Source organism: Buteo buteo, chromosome 1 (assembly GCF_964188355.1).
Source record: "Buteo buteo chromosome 1, bButBut1.hap1.1, whole genome shotgun sequence".
Taxonomy (NCBI): domain Eukaryota; kingdom Metazoa; phylum Chordata; class Aves; order Accipitriformes; family Accipitridae; genus Buteo; species Buteo buteo.
The window spans coordinates 82,406,683-82,421,166 of NC_134171.1; the positions used below are offsets into that span (position 1 = coordinate 82,406,683).

General features: G+C 38.8%; 1 protein-coding gene across 28 annotated transcripts in view; it reads right to left on the reverse strand.

The window, feature by feature from the left end:
• Nucleotides 1–14,484, reverse strand: part of ANK2 (ankyrin 2) — a 381,291-nt gene that overhangs the window by 5,329 nt on the left and 361,478 nt on the right. For 19 of the 28 annotated variants that reach the window (XM_075037668.1, XM_075037696.1, XM_075037705.1 and 16 more), the window contains 9 exons: nucleotides 13,186–13,260; nucleotides 10,967–11,098; nucleotides 10,308–10,454; nucleotides 9,057–9,336; nucleotides 6,406–6,691; nucleotides 4,487–4,579; nucleotides 3,941–4,024; nucleotides 2,129–2,293; nucleotides 519–701 (listed from right to left, as the gene is read on the reverse strand). In XM_075037668.1, coding sequence (XP_074893769.1) covers nucleotides 519–701; nucleotides 2,129–2,293; nucleotides 3,941–4,024; nucleotides 4,487–4,579; nucleotides 6,406–6,691; nucleotides 9,057–9,336; nucleotides 10,308–10,454; nucleotides 10,967–11,098; nucleotides 13,186–13,260 — 1,445 coding nt within the window. The remainder of the gene's footprint in view (nucleotides 1–518; nucleotides 702–2,128; nucleotides 2,294–3,940; nucleotides 4,025–4,486; nucleotides 4,580–6,405; nucleotides 6,692–9,056; nucleotides 9,337–10,307; nucleotides 10,455–10,966; nucleotides 11,099–13,185; nucleotides 13,261–14,484) is intronic. The other 9 variants (XM_075037862.1, XM_075037854.1, XM_075037847.1 and 6 more) reach the window with 1 other exon arrangement.

Genomic DNA, 14,484 nt, shown 5'->3' on the forward strand with positions numbered 1-14,484 from the left:
AAGAGTGAAGTGCTATCAGTTCCTTATAGAAAAAGCTGTATTAATTCAGTATTGCTTTTCTATTACTGAAATGTCTAAACTGATCAGAAAAAGCATAAAAACAGGAAAGGTGCTAATTAGCTTGATAGCTATTTCTTCCTTTCAAGGCCAAATAACATCAACTTGCCCAGAGAAGAGACTTAACTGTGTAAATTTCTAAAATTACCTCCATGCGTGGTAATGTACGAATGAACTTTAACAGTAACCACCACACCCGTGATTTCTAACAACTTTAAGCCTCCATGGGTTTTTTTCAGAATCTTAAAATGTTTCATAGCTAATTCTGTAACGTTTGCTTTCCACACACACACACACTTTATATACTAATCTTTTTATAATGTGGCTGAGGATAACAACAGAGGTTTATACTCAGTAGCTGAGTATGATGCTCCACCAACAAAACTTTCAGTAGAGTAGAATTTGTCCCCAGGTATGTTGTGACACTTGGTTTAATACTTATATTTAAAAGGCATTTTTACCTCTTCAAAGTCCTCTTTGGCTGACGGAAGATCAGTAGCTAAGCTAGCATCCCCCAGGTGTTTCTCCGTTCTCTCTCCTTGCACTACAGTGGTCTTTATGACTTTGCTGACCTTCCGGCCTTCCACTGGTTGAGACTGGAATTCAGAGGCACTAGGCAAAACAGCAGGTTCAGACAGGGTCACCTGTAAGGTCAGAAAGCAGACGTTTACTGGATATGAATTACATAATGGATACTAACAAAGCTTTTATCATTCTTTTCACTCTATCATTCTTTCTTAATCATTGCCACAGAGAACAAGAATTTAAGAAGCGTCTCAATTTCTATGTGTACGCAGCCCCGGAATGGGATGTTGTAGGATACATGCCAGTTCAGGCAGCAGAAACAGCCCTGGAGAATTTACTCTGCTGAGACGCTTTATGCTAGCAGGGTGAAATCTGTTTCTGGAACCTGAGCTAGCCTGAGGGTAGCAGGGGTATTGCTACCCTCCACCGCAGCGCAGGCTGCCGTACTGGCTTACCTGCCCAGGCCACTGGAGTTACACCAACCAGTGAGTGGACCTCTTGCTGTGAGTCCTTGCTGCGTTCACACAGGTAGTACGAATTAGTGATATCGGCCCATATCTTAATTTTAAGATAATTTTTCTGAGAGATGAGCCACGCTTGTAAAACTAAGGAACTCTTCCAGGAGCAACAGACCAGAATATTAGAATACCATGTGAAAGTAACAAACTCTATTTTATTTGGCAAAATACGAATTTAATGTATACGGGTTCCATATGATAAAGAGTAGTTCTGGTATGGTCAGCTAACTAAAAAAAATTACTTTGTTTTCTCGTTACCTTACTCCTAGAGAATTAATTCTGATGACTAATTCTGGCGCGAGAGAATGGCGATCATGTTCTTAGCGTTTCTAATGACCGCTTGTTAAATGTTGCTTTCACTTGCAGTACTGCCGAAAGCAACCCCTGTTACTAGCTTCTAGTCCTCTGTCACAACCTTAATGATGCCGATACAAATGTCTGTAGGGCTACATGGTGAGGTGAATCAAGGCTGGAAAAGGTAAACTGAAAAGCACTTACCTTTTCGGGTTGTTTTTTCTTTTTAATTACCTGGCTCTACAAACAGTTTGCATGGAAGTAATACTTTTGTTTGTTTGTTTTCTTCTCCAAAGCAAAGAACGCACCAGTAAGTTAAACCTAATATAGGTATAGTTTTAGAAGGGCTTAGTTCTAGAAACCTAGAGAACATCAGATCATTTCATTACAACATTTGCTACTTCTCTTATTAGAGTAAGAGGTATAATAACATGTAGAGATTTGCCATTTACTTTTATGTCATCTTAGTACAAAGCTGCTTTCCTTATGAAGTTGGTACTTCTCATAAATCACAGATTCTCTATCCTGACTTATTTTCAGAGAAAGCTGCCTTCTTTCTCTGCCCACCCCCTGCCTTTTCCTGGTCTTTGTTCCGAGGCTTTTCCATCTGCCAGGAAACTTTTAAAAATATCATTCAAAACTGAATGTTGTTGGCATGAGTAAGATGTAGTTACTAAGTATGCTGTTGGTGTACTGCTGCTTTGTACCATCACAAGAAAAGTAGATAATCTGACCTCTGACTGCTCACTGTCGCTCTTCAGCACAACCCGTTTTACAACTTTGGAATAGCCGTCTCCTTCTTCGACAGTGACAGGTTTTTGCGGTGTTCCTTGCATTAGGACTTCCTCTTTTTCTGTGCCATCTGGAGAAACGTATCGCCGGATGATCTTTCTAGTGACCTGAAGGAATGAAATAGAGCTTTGTCCTGAAAGAATTAACAATTCCTTCTTATTCTCTATATAGTATTTTCTACTCAAAGGGCATTTTTTCCTATGCAGAAAAACCTACATAGATGGTTCAGTATTTTAGTCTTTAACGCATATACTCAAAAGTACCTGTGGTAAAGCTGCAAGTTGACGCATCTGCCCTACTCGGGTTATCACACAGCAAAGCTTCCATAAACGTACTTCACAAGTGGGCACAATATAGATATTGGAATGACTCTCTAAAGCAGTAGTTATTATTAGGAAAAGTAGTACAGTATTTCAGAGGGAAAACGTACTTTACAACCACACGACTGCTAGAAAACATTTTCAGAGTGGCATTTTCAAAAAGGCTTCTGAAGGTAAGAGGTGAGCAGCCTGGCTATTGAACGCTTAGAAGTAGATTCAGAGAGGAACTTGGACGCCATGTAGTAACACCGCTGGTACTAACCACTGCTGAACTAGTAAGCTGGATTTAACCTACTTGAGAGACTAATCTGCTGCTTAAGCTTTCGAAGCATCGTCAAGCCAAACAAAGAGGAGCAGAAGAGAGTTACAGGGCTCAAGATGAGATAAATTTCTCGAGGAGGATGGGTATGCATCCCTCTGTGGATGACCTGGAGCTCCACGTTTTTGTCCACCTTCCCAGCCCCTTTTGACAAGGTAACTTTAAGCAGTTACCTCCTGCTCTGTCCAAAAGCTTATTGGCTGTGACGCTCAGTCAGACTGGGTCACCTCTATTAAACAGTCACAGAGGTGGGGGCAGTGCCCTCCCAGGCATGGACCTACCCAGAAGAATATAGTCATGCTCACTCTTGCACAACGTCCCCAGGCATATTTGGTTGGGGTTGTTATTTTAATATGAATTCAAACAGCTTCCAGAGACATGCTGTCCAGCTGAGGGTCTATGATGTTTTCTTGGGAGACAACAGATGGGAGTTTGCCACCAGCAGAATTCAGCCAAGTCCTAGACCAATTCTCTAAGCCCTGAGTTGTCAGATAAGGCAAGGAGCACGGAATTTCCACTTCCATGCTGTGCAGAATTCACTTTTATAAGCATGGTCTGAAAATGCTTATTTTATGAGGCCATCACACAAATAAGTACTTTCTATATTCTTTGGGCCACAAATCTGAATCGTATGTACAGACACAGAAGTTTAGGAACCTGGTCAGGCACAGCTGAGTGGACATTTTGAGGATCTAAAGTCTGGATTTAGACGACTCTTGCAGACCCAGCCCTCCATTAGTTTCATTAATACGAGCAAACATGATCTTAGATAAAATTGTGGTGGTGTGGTTTTTCAGTTGTGGTTTTTGTTGGTTTTTTCTCTCTTTTTTTTCTTTTTTTTTTTTAAACTTGTTCTCAGAAATGTGGATCTATACAGAGTTTTCACTGGCTTTAAGTGGGCTTAAAGTTATAAACTGTAACACAGAATGATCTTGCAAATCAAAATAATTCTTCAAACTTTGGAATCTCTCATGAACAAAAATTCTGGTTCCTTCCACGCTCTACTCCTAAAAATCACACCCCTTCACAAAAGAAAATTTGGCTTGTATGTGAATGTATTTATACTTCCTTTTATAAGACAGTAAGAAGGTAGCAAGGGGCATAACTGACAATACCTTCTTTACCACTGTGTGGCCATGTTCATCTGTATATTGCTCTTCTGTGACTGTTTCTGGTGGCATTTCAGGCATACTATCAGCCTGTATGACAAAGAACAAAGTTTTATGAAGTAAGACCTTAATGTAGGTAACTTCAAAGAAGCAATTTTAAAAATGGTTAATTGGTTAAAGAATGAAAAAAAAATTCAGAAGTTTTAGAAAAAAAATTTGTTCTGCAAATAAATACTTAGAAAGCATGCAAAGAAAAGTTATGCCACAATGGACAGGCAAATGTGTGTTAGTTGACAGTGTTGTGTATGGGGCTGAGAAGTCTTCATCTTCCTACTGAGACATCCAATGGAACTTAGAGTTGGGTTAGCAGTATTACTATAATCCTCCCTTCCAGAAAAGGTATTGGAATGGCTTATCCAATGCCCATGCACTATTCAGGAGCATTCCAGCTTCGGGTGTAATATCAGCCAAGTGGTTGTCTCGGCAGCATGCCTGACGGTGTTACCAGGGCCTAGTCACCACAGGCTCGTGCAATCGTTCAACACTCAGTACCTGAATAATCACCCGGCGACGAACAACCCTGGTAGTGACCATCTCGTCCTCGTCCGAGCTGGTCTCCAGCCCACCTAACTCCTCTGCTAACTCCTAGTGGAAGCATGGAAGCGGTGTTCTGTTGTACGTGGTACTAGCAGTACTTACAGGTCCTATCTTGGTTTTTATCTAAAACCATCTTCACTTCTGAAAATTTTTGCTTTAAGGATTTGGGCCTCTTACCTGACTTTCATCTGTGAAACATTGATGTGGGGTGGGAGGCTTTGGCCACTTGACTATACCCTAGCTGTTCATCAGCATATTGAAAAAAGAAGGATGAATCTGTGTGGTACCAGTTCTATAGGATGCTCTTGGTGCTCTTAAGGTTACCAGGGGCAAGCCTGAAGTTTGTGGCATGACATTGTTGCAGGTGGACTAGAAGGTATTACTAACACCAACTCTGGAATTCATACAAATTGCATAAGGTTTCTGTATTAATTACACAGAAATTATATGAAAACCTTTTAATCCTCCATACCGGGAAATATGTAGTGCAGCATATGGACAGTAGGACTAAACAATTTTAACTAGAGGACAATGTATCAATAGCCTTGGAGCCGGAAAGATCAAGAAAAATTAGTAACAAGTGTTGAAGTTCTTGCCTCTCCTGCATAGGGAAGAATTAAAAATTTAAATGAAGCAGTCAGAAGGTGAAGAGTAGCTGAAAAGAACTACTTGGGAAATTTCAACAGTATAAAAAGCATAAAGGGGAAAATAGATGGGGGGGCGGAGGGGGGCTGTGTTTCTTTTTGGTGGTGCTAGTGGTTGTTGCTTAATAAAAGAACAGGAGGGAAAAAGAAGTACACTATCTTTGAGGGCAGCCTTTCCTACAGCAGCCACTGTATTGAGTTCTATTATAGCTAATCTTTCAACATCTGAGTTATCCTACACATTTTATAGTCAACCTTTTTCTGAGATCCCAGAGGCAGAGCTCTGGAATTCATTCTAGACACGGTACCTTTGCCAACATAAACAGCAAAGAAAGAAGAGCCTGTTTCTAGGTGAATGTCAAAACAGGGAACAACTTCTGCTTAAGTAGAACTGTGCTTTTTCTGCTCTAACGTCACTGATAAAACTTATTTCCTGCCCAATTATGCCTGCTCCTTTTTTTCCACTTAGAACCGGCAAAAAAAGCTGTTTAAGAATAAACCTTTATCTGCCAAGTAATTTAAATTTCCTACTAAAAGCCATATCGTTGCTTTCTTTCGTTGCCTCTTGAAGTCTTCCCCTCTCCAAACATTGCCATAAGGTTCCTTTGTCTTACACAACCAATAACCTACCTCACATTGTTTTTGTTCTTCTCTTACATCTCCTGTGTCCATTTCTCTTTACTGCCTGCATGCTACATAAACACCATTCTCAAGTTCTTTTCTTCCGCTACATCCTTAGTATTCTGCAACGTACATCCTGCTGCCTCTTTTCCATCTTTTCCATCTCACTAACTTTACAGTATCTTTCATGTCATTCTTCATGCTGCTCTGCGCTACTCTTGCCTTTCTTCATAAGCTTTTAACATTATTACTTTGTCTTCATTACATCTGGTTTTCAGCTTTCACTTGTACATGGATTGTTTCTGCACCTGTTATTTACACTAATTCTTTCTCACATGCATGGACATAACTGTCACAGACCAAAGGACAAATAAGCATAGCAGAAGCAGAATTATAGTCTAGACTTTAGGATCTGGGTTTTGATTCAGCTTTGAAAACCTTTATACAAATGACTATAGCTAGTCCTTATAACCACAGAGGAAAGGAGAAAAGACTCAGTTGCAGACAGTGATTAATTAGGCTGATTGAAAATATTCTCATCTTAAGGAATAAGCAAGACATAAAAGGGTTCTTTTGTGTCAAGTACTTTGAGGCAAAGTTGTTGTTTACCTTTTCTAAAGATTCCTCTTCATAGCCTCTTCCAAACTTTTCTGTCTGCTCATCAGTTGACTCCACTATCACTAGACTAGTTCTCCTTGGAGAGAGGTCATCCTGGTGGAGTTGGGGGTCCTCGGGCTCTTGGATGATGGGAGAGTCACCTCTCTGAGCAGACGATGGGGGTTGTGGGGATGGTTTTTGTCTCTCTTCCTTTGCCGCACTGAAGTGTGCAGATTTTTCGCTTGCTGCTTTTCCGGTTACTGGTGCTGTAGACTGTTCTGTTCCTGGAGTTGTGACACTGTGAATTACAGGTTCAAGGGAAGTTACTACCATGCAGTGCTTTCCAATCCCCATAAATGGAACATTATGCACTGTTTAAATATTGTCTGTCATCTAGCAAAGTCTAGAAATAACTGATACTCCTTGACAGTAACTACAGAGCAATCTGGCTAGGAATCCCTCTCATCTTCCCAACCCAAGAAAATCTCCAAACGGACGTCCACATCCATTGCACCCAATTCTGCAAAACTTGGTCTTTGTAAAGGATTTATGTGAACTCTGCTGTCACTTGTGCTCTCAACATATCTACATATTACCTATTATTTTGCGGGGGGGGGGAAGAGACTGGATCAGTACAGATGGATGTAAAGCAACTACTACATTAATTACAAGCTACACAGCTGCAGGTGAGGAGAGGCCAACTTTTATGTAGAATTCTGGAGCCTTACCAAACAGAAATTTAGTATAGAATCTTATTTTGTCTGTAATATTACTTTCACTGTTGAACATTGCTATGATTTAATTGCTGCCACAAGTTATTTAAATGTATTATTACATATGTTACATAGTAACATACATAAAGGTAATATATTAAAGCATATGTACATGCAATAATTTTGTGTTGCATATGGGTGAATTACTTCCGATATTAAGCTAACTCTCATCTAACTGCGTTTTATCAAGTAACTTTATAATTCTGATGCTAGCTTGAAAAGGTCACTTCTGATTTGCACTAATTGTGAAAACATTACCCGCTTCACCACCTAGAATCTTCTTCTGAGGTTGACTTTTCTCTTTTCGTGTATATTGGTTAAAAGAAAAAAGACAACTATATCAAAACTGGTGGAATTACAGCCTGAAAAATAGTGAGCCTACAAAAATTAAATCTTCCCCTTTTAAAATTTCTGAGATGCTTTGAAGCTAGCATTTACATGCTTGCTTTTTTCCCCCTCTCATCCTAAAAATTAACTGAGGAAACTGTTAATTTTTAATAATAGGACTCCAGATTCCCTTCTCCATAACCAATCCCATAAGTAGATAACAGTAATAATAACAGTAATAGAATAACTTGCATGTATATGTTTTTTTCCTGATACAAGTTGGGTTTTCACAATTTGTTGTGTTCCTCCAACTACTGCCCTTGAAACAATTGTGTTCTAAGAAAGAAAAGGTTTCATTGTAGTGTAAGTTAAACAGTATTGATCCAGCCTCTTTTTCCCATTCACCAGGCTATACATATTATTGTATTATTCCTCTTGGTATGCGTTCCTTATGAACAATTTAAATCTAGCCCAATTTTCCTCCTAGTCTGAAGTAGACGTGAAGTGTAGTGATATTCCCATCATCACTACTCTCATTTAGTATTAGCAATATTGTCTCAAACATATTCTCCATTCCTCAGAAACATCCATTTCCTCATGCAAATCATTAGGAAGTATTGGTATTTTTGCCTATCGGTGCAACGTAAGTCCTCTACCTTACATGCCATTTTCTGTCTCCCACGCTCTCTCCTGGGTGTAAAGCATATTTGAGCAAAAGAATCTTCAAAAGACCGTTTGCTGGACTCAGCTGCACCTTGACTGTTTGGGGCTGCATCTCCACATCAAAGCTAATCGCTCCCAGGAAAATCACTTCTTTGGAAGGGGATCCTTGATATTTTGCTAGCCTATGAATACCTCAATCAATCCTGCATAGAGTTCTCAATGTGGGCATGTGATTAGGGATGGTGGGAAGAAAGAAATGTGATCCTTTTCAAGTTCCTTTCCAAATGAAACCAACCCCACTGACAGCTTCAAATCAGAATTCAAGGCTTTGCTGTGCAGGTCTTCTAAATCCATACCTTACCACGTGTTGTTTCCTTAAGTACTTTTGTCCTGTCTGTATATAACCCTGTTTCTGTTCCTTTGGCCATCTGAAACTTACTTTTAAAAAGCAAGTTCCTAATACGTGGTTATGAGTTTTGTAAGTAATGATTAAGTTGGAAAATTTTTGCCTCAATTGAAAAAAACATCCTGAAGTTGAAGGCAGGCCCCTCTAGTGTTAATTAAGTTTAACATTACTTGCCATCTAACGTACGAAAAATATACACAGTTTGTCAAAAAACCCGACCTCTACGTTATCCCTCTTTTCTGTCATATGTACTAGACTAGATTATTGCTTTGTGTTCACAGTGACAAACTGACCTTTTTTCCCTAATCCTTAAGGCTTCCTCCACATGGATTAAAATGTCAAACCTGCAGTAGGAAGTAACGAGCTGGTGCACACAATTGGAGGAAAATTCTAGTGAGTTCCTATGTTTCAAAGAAAACTGTAAAATTGTCTTATTACACAGAGAAGAGATAATCCGTTCCACATAGGTTTCATTCTGGTCTTTTGACACTTACCGATATTCACGTTGTGAAGCAGACGGTTTTTCTGGCACATCTTGGGGTTTCCCTGAGAATTCAGCTTCTACTTGTTCCTTATGTGCTTGTCTCAGGAGCTCAGCCATTGATACTTCTGCCTCACTCCTGGGAGTACTGTCCTGAAAAGGAGAATAACTGACAGACACGTCTTCCTCGGAGACAATTGGAGGGTGTTCAGTTGGCTCACTGTCTTTAGATATTCTATGTTCTTCTTGCTTATGTCTTGAACTGTACAGTTCTTCTTGCAGTGCAGAAAACCCTTTAAAAAATGGAGAGATGAGAAATGTCATTACAAGTCTTACTAGAATGCAGCAAGTCCTTTTAAAATCCCTGGATGGACCACGTTACCTGAAATTTTTAAACATCTTGAGTGAAAGAGGACATGACCTCTCTAAGTAGCTGAAGGAACACTGGATTACAACTACTATTGCCAAACAATGAATCTTGACATTAACAGGCAAAATGAAATTTACCTAGAGCCATCTCTTGATCTTGAAACCCTCAAAGTATGAAAGAAGATTCACAAGAGATTTTTTTCCAGCAGATTAGGACATGTTTTAGTGACTCCCCCCCCCCCCCCCCCCCCATTATTCATCTGCTTATGGAAAAAATAACAAGTATGGACAAAGAAATTCATACAGGACTAGGCATAAGAACCAGCTAATTTATGTGCTTCAAAGCATATAAACACATCTACCCACCCCCAACCCCCCAGAAAAGAGGATTTTATTTCACATAATTTGGAGGCATTTCTTTAGTTTACAACCATTGATGTAATCTACTGAACTTTTATACTCAAGAAATCCAACCGCATTCATAGCAGAATTACAATATCCTGGATACTTGAATCCAAAGGTTTTTCCAAAGCATAGAGTAGTTTTCCTTTTACAAATCTTGGTCAAATCCTAATACAACCTTCTTAACTTATACGGAAGTACTTTTATAAGCAAAAAAAAAAAACCAACAAACTGGGCATAAGTATTTGCGGTAGTTTCTGACAACATTCCTTTATTTGCTTTATAAGAATCAGCTAATGCAGAGATCTTGTAACTGGTGAAATAGTGACCTGTGTGATGTCACGCTTGCATTCATCCATATTATCTGTGCTTTCAAAATGAGATTCTAGTGCTCAGTCTTAAGACTTAACAGATCATCCTAGTCAAACATTTCAGAACAGAAGCTAGTGCTTAGAGGAGATAACCTGGGCAGTCTGGATCAGGAGATGTTTACCTTCGCTATGGTCCAATCCTATTGTTTGTTCAATTTCTGCATACGTGCGAGTGCCGTGGACCTGCATGGAGTCTATGCCGCTGGTCTCCATTAGGTGAACAATGTCCATTCGGTTGATTTTTGTAAGACATTGGGTAAGATTTGTATCTGTGGCATTAGAACAACACCATGTAGCCGAGTTAAAAATTTCACATGCTCTCTCCAGTCAGTTTTCCATATGAAGGACATATGTAGGATACTGAGTGGTATAATATCATATACAAAATACAGATGCATTTAGAAGCATTGCCATGTAAAATCTAAAAGTAATAGAAGGGCTGCATATAAAAATTACCACTCGTTTTTTCCTTTAACAAATTTGTTTAGTTCCCCCCAAATTTCTCAGTTTAGGAAAAAGAGGCTTCAGTGTTTTTCCACTCTTTCTTTGGAAGATGATGTTCTGCCTTGCCCTCAAACGAACAAGATAAAACTATTTTCTCTAAGAATCCTATGATATGCCATGTTACACAGACAAGCTTAAAAAAAAATTAAGTCCAATTATGGTCATTCTTTCTATAGCCTAAACTTTACCTGAATTTTCTTTTTGTGACTATAACACATATCTATCACCCCAAATAGCAAATGGGAGACAGTTGTATGTAGTACAACTGGAAACGAACCTGTTGCATGTTTCCCATCCCTTTCAAGCCAGTATTTGAGGAGTGCATGGCTCTGGTCTTGAAGTGAATTAGGGTTTTCAATTCGGATCTGGTGAATTTGCTCCTCTGTGAAATCCAGTTCTCTTGCTAGCTCTGAAAAAGAAATCCATCTCTGTAAAGCTCTCTTTTTCTTTTTCCCCTACTTTACGGCTGTCAGCAGCAAAGTGGATTACAAACTTTTCTGAAACCAAATTCTCATTGCTTCTATGTACCTTGTGTTATATTTAGAGACACTGTTAAACAGGAAGTTCATGACAAAGTCAGAAATGTATTATGCCTAGAAGTGATGGGTCTGTGTGAGCTTTTATTTTTTGTGTCTACCATTCCTAGTTCTCGGAGGCAGTGACAAGCTATCAAATAGAGCACACTTGCAGAAATAGCACACAAGCAGAGAAAAATATTTCTAGCTGCAGAGCACCATGCTTAGCAGATTCTATCCTCTAAAATGATGACTGTTTCTGAAACTTTGATCAAAATCTAGTAAAAGAATTCATTTTAAGGCTTCATCTAAAGAAAAGTAAATGTCTGAATTACAGTTGAAAACCAAAAACTGAAAAGGTGAAACTAAGAATAACTGATGTCTTTCTGACGTAGCATAGGGTCAGACTGCAGTCCAGAAAAGAGAAATGGTTTAATGGTCTGTAACATCTTTACTGTATACAGAACCAGGGGCAGCCTTCTGCCATCAACAAACTAAGATGCAAATGTTGAAATAGGTCATCAAATGAGTTAAAACCATGGAGAATTTGTGAGATTCCTAGTGTTACTCCTGATCTTCAGATTTCTGCTTCTTTCACAAAGAAGGATTCATATTCTATTCCATTGTCATTATCACTGTAGTGGCATGGACTTGATTTTGGAGGGAGTCATGTTGTAACAGGGTGGAGGGAACCCTAACCCCAAACCACCTTATTTCCAGGCTGGCTTATAAACTGTTGCAACTGTAAACTTCAACAAATATACAGTAACGACACATTAGATTCAAATCCTAGCTAGTCAAATAAGTTTGAACAAAAAACAACTACTATTTTATCCCCCAAAGTAACATTTGACACAGTAATCTTTACCATAATATAAGGCAGGAGTGTTTATGCACATGTATTACCCTGCCCTCTCTAAAATGCTATAAAACATTAATATCTATTTTGATGAGCATCCATTTTTTCTAGTTTTGTTTTCAGAACTGTCTATTCTTTTATATAAAATTTTCAGCAGATTCCTAATCTGTTACATTGCACAGGTCCAAGTCCTACTGATTTCAAGATAATCCACGTTGGGATGAGTGACACGCTCACAGCCTTCTCTATGGATTGAAATAGAGGACAGGAAAGGAAGAGGTGAGTAAGATAAGCAAAAGTATCAGTGATATTTTGCATGTACTCTGAGGATGCTGATGAAAACAGTATAGAGCACCATCTTCGTTATTAAGGATTTAACATTTTTTCTCTGGTATACAACTCTTCTTTAACTCCTAGAGCTGTGCATATTTTCAGGACCATGGTACTGCTCCAGGGATACATACAAAAAAGCATAGACCTGATTTAACTTTTTCTGCAGCAACTTTTTGTTGGACTGCACAGTTTGACACAGCATTTACATTTCTGCACAGCTCTCTTTCTTTGTAAACACTTTTGAGCTGATTTTCAGTGATAGACATCTGCATTTCATTCTATGTTACTTTCACTTGTCCCCAGTAGCGTTAACTGTCTCAGATCTATTAAATCCACTATATTAAAGTGACTGTTACAAAGAGGTCCCCTTTTTATCCCTTTTTCATCAGCAAAGTTCTGTAGAAAAGAAGCTGATGTTGGTTATCCCTATCGTGGCCTTACAGCTCAGCAGTTCCAGAACACATATGATGTTTATTCCTGTATTGGTTTATCTTCTAGCCAGAGTTGTTGCATTTTGCGAGAAAGAGTAGGGTAACATGCCAGCTCGTTGTCACACTCTCATCCTTGGAGTTTTCCCTCCGGAGAGGCCACAGCAAGTACAGAGACCTTACTTCTGCATTTGAGTTCTTACCTAATAGGCTATAGGTATCTTAGTAACCAGAAGACAGTAAGCTACTGAAATATTTCTACAAAACATCTTTAGATAATCAGGAAATCATCTGAAAGAAACAGGAAAAAATGAGGAATGCTCCCCTCCTTTCTCTCAGGAGTAGATGACATGCGTTTTACCTGTCCAGCTGAATCCAAGATGATCAGCAATGTGGGCCAGTCTTTCCTCTGTCCTCTCCTGATCATCCTGTTGATCTAAAGGTCAAAGAGAGCCAAAAGTTGCCTTTTACAAGTTAAAAACCTTTTTCATAGGTGATGTAGCCCAAGAAGGGAAAGTGCTGCTTTTTTTTTTTTTTTTTCCCCCCTCCTAACTGCTGTACTCTAAATATGGACAGGCTGTTACAACTGGGTAACTAAAGTGAGGACTGTAAATTCCCAGGTTAAAAAAAAAAAAAAAAAAACACACCAAAAAACACAAATGTTTGATTTTTTCAAAAAGCACAGGACTATCTATCTACATTTTCTATTTGAAAATTAGGCTTTCACATGGAAATCTAAAGCAGGACTGAAGTGCCTACTATGCCTATCTTGGTCAAGCGTTTTATTCTAAAACTTCATTCTAGCATTAAATTGAAGACTTTAACTAAGTCAAGAGCCATAATTTTCCATGTCTCCTTAGTAAATGCCAAGGTTGAAAATTTCATCTGCACTGGTGCTTCTAATTATGTTCTTTCTGGTGTAGGGAAAGTTTTGTTCAAACAGTCTATATGGCACTTCATAGTATGGTTTGTATTGGAGATATTGTTAATTTAAGTGTCTTCGACCCTTTCAACTAGGGAGTGATACAAAATACTTACAATGAAGGCAAGGAAAAACCAGGTGTTCATTTGCCAGTCTTCACTTATTTTGGTAACAGTGAGACTGACTGTTCCTCCCATCCCCAAAGCTAATTTGAGGATGGCAGCATTTGAGTTTTGATTTTCCCTGAATGCATACGTGGATTGTGATATCTCAGATTCAGAAAATTGCTTAGGGTTAATGATATATGCATCTCTCATTTTGGCTACTGGATTTCCATCATGGCTACTCAATAGTAGTACACAAGTAGGTGAGAGGAAAACCAAACACCAGAAAACTTGTACTGAAGTTACTGGCAAAACAGAACTTTCTTGAGATGTAGATTGTCAAAAAAAGAACATGAAAAACGTAATTGTTTCAAACTTCTACAGCCTTCTTTGCGTAACAACTCAAAAGAAAATGAATTTGCCTGGTTTCAATCAATGCCCAAATATTTCATTATTAGTAAAAATTAATAGTGAAGAGTAGGGCCAGGGAAAGCCAAAAGCCAAAATGTGCATGACCTGAGCAATCAGTTTAATGGTAAAACAATACATATTTTTAGAAGTGTTTTTGTGTATTAAGGTAACACTTCCCACAAGCATTCATGGTTTGCAATCTTGAGATTGTTTCACAGACAAG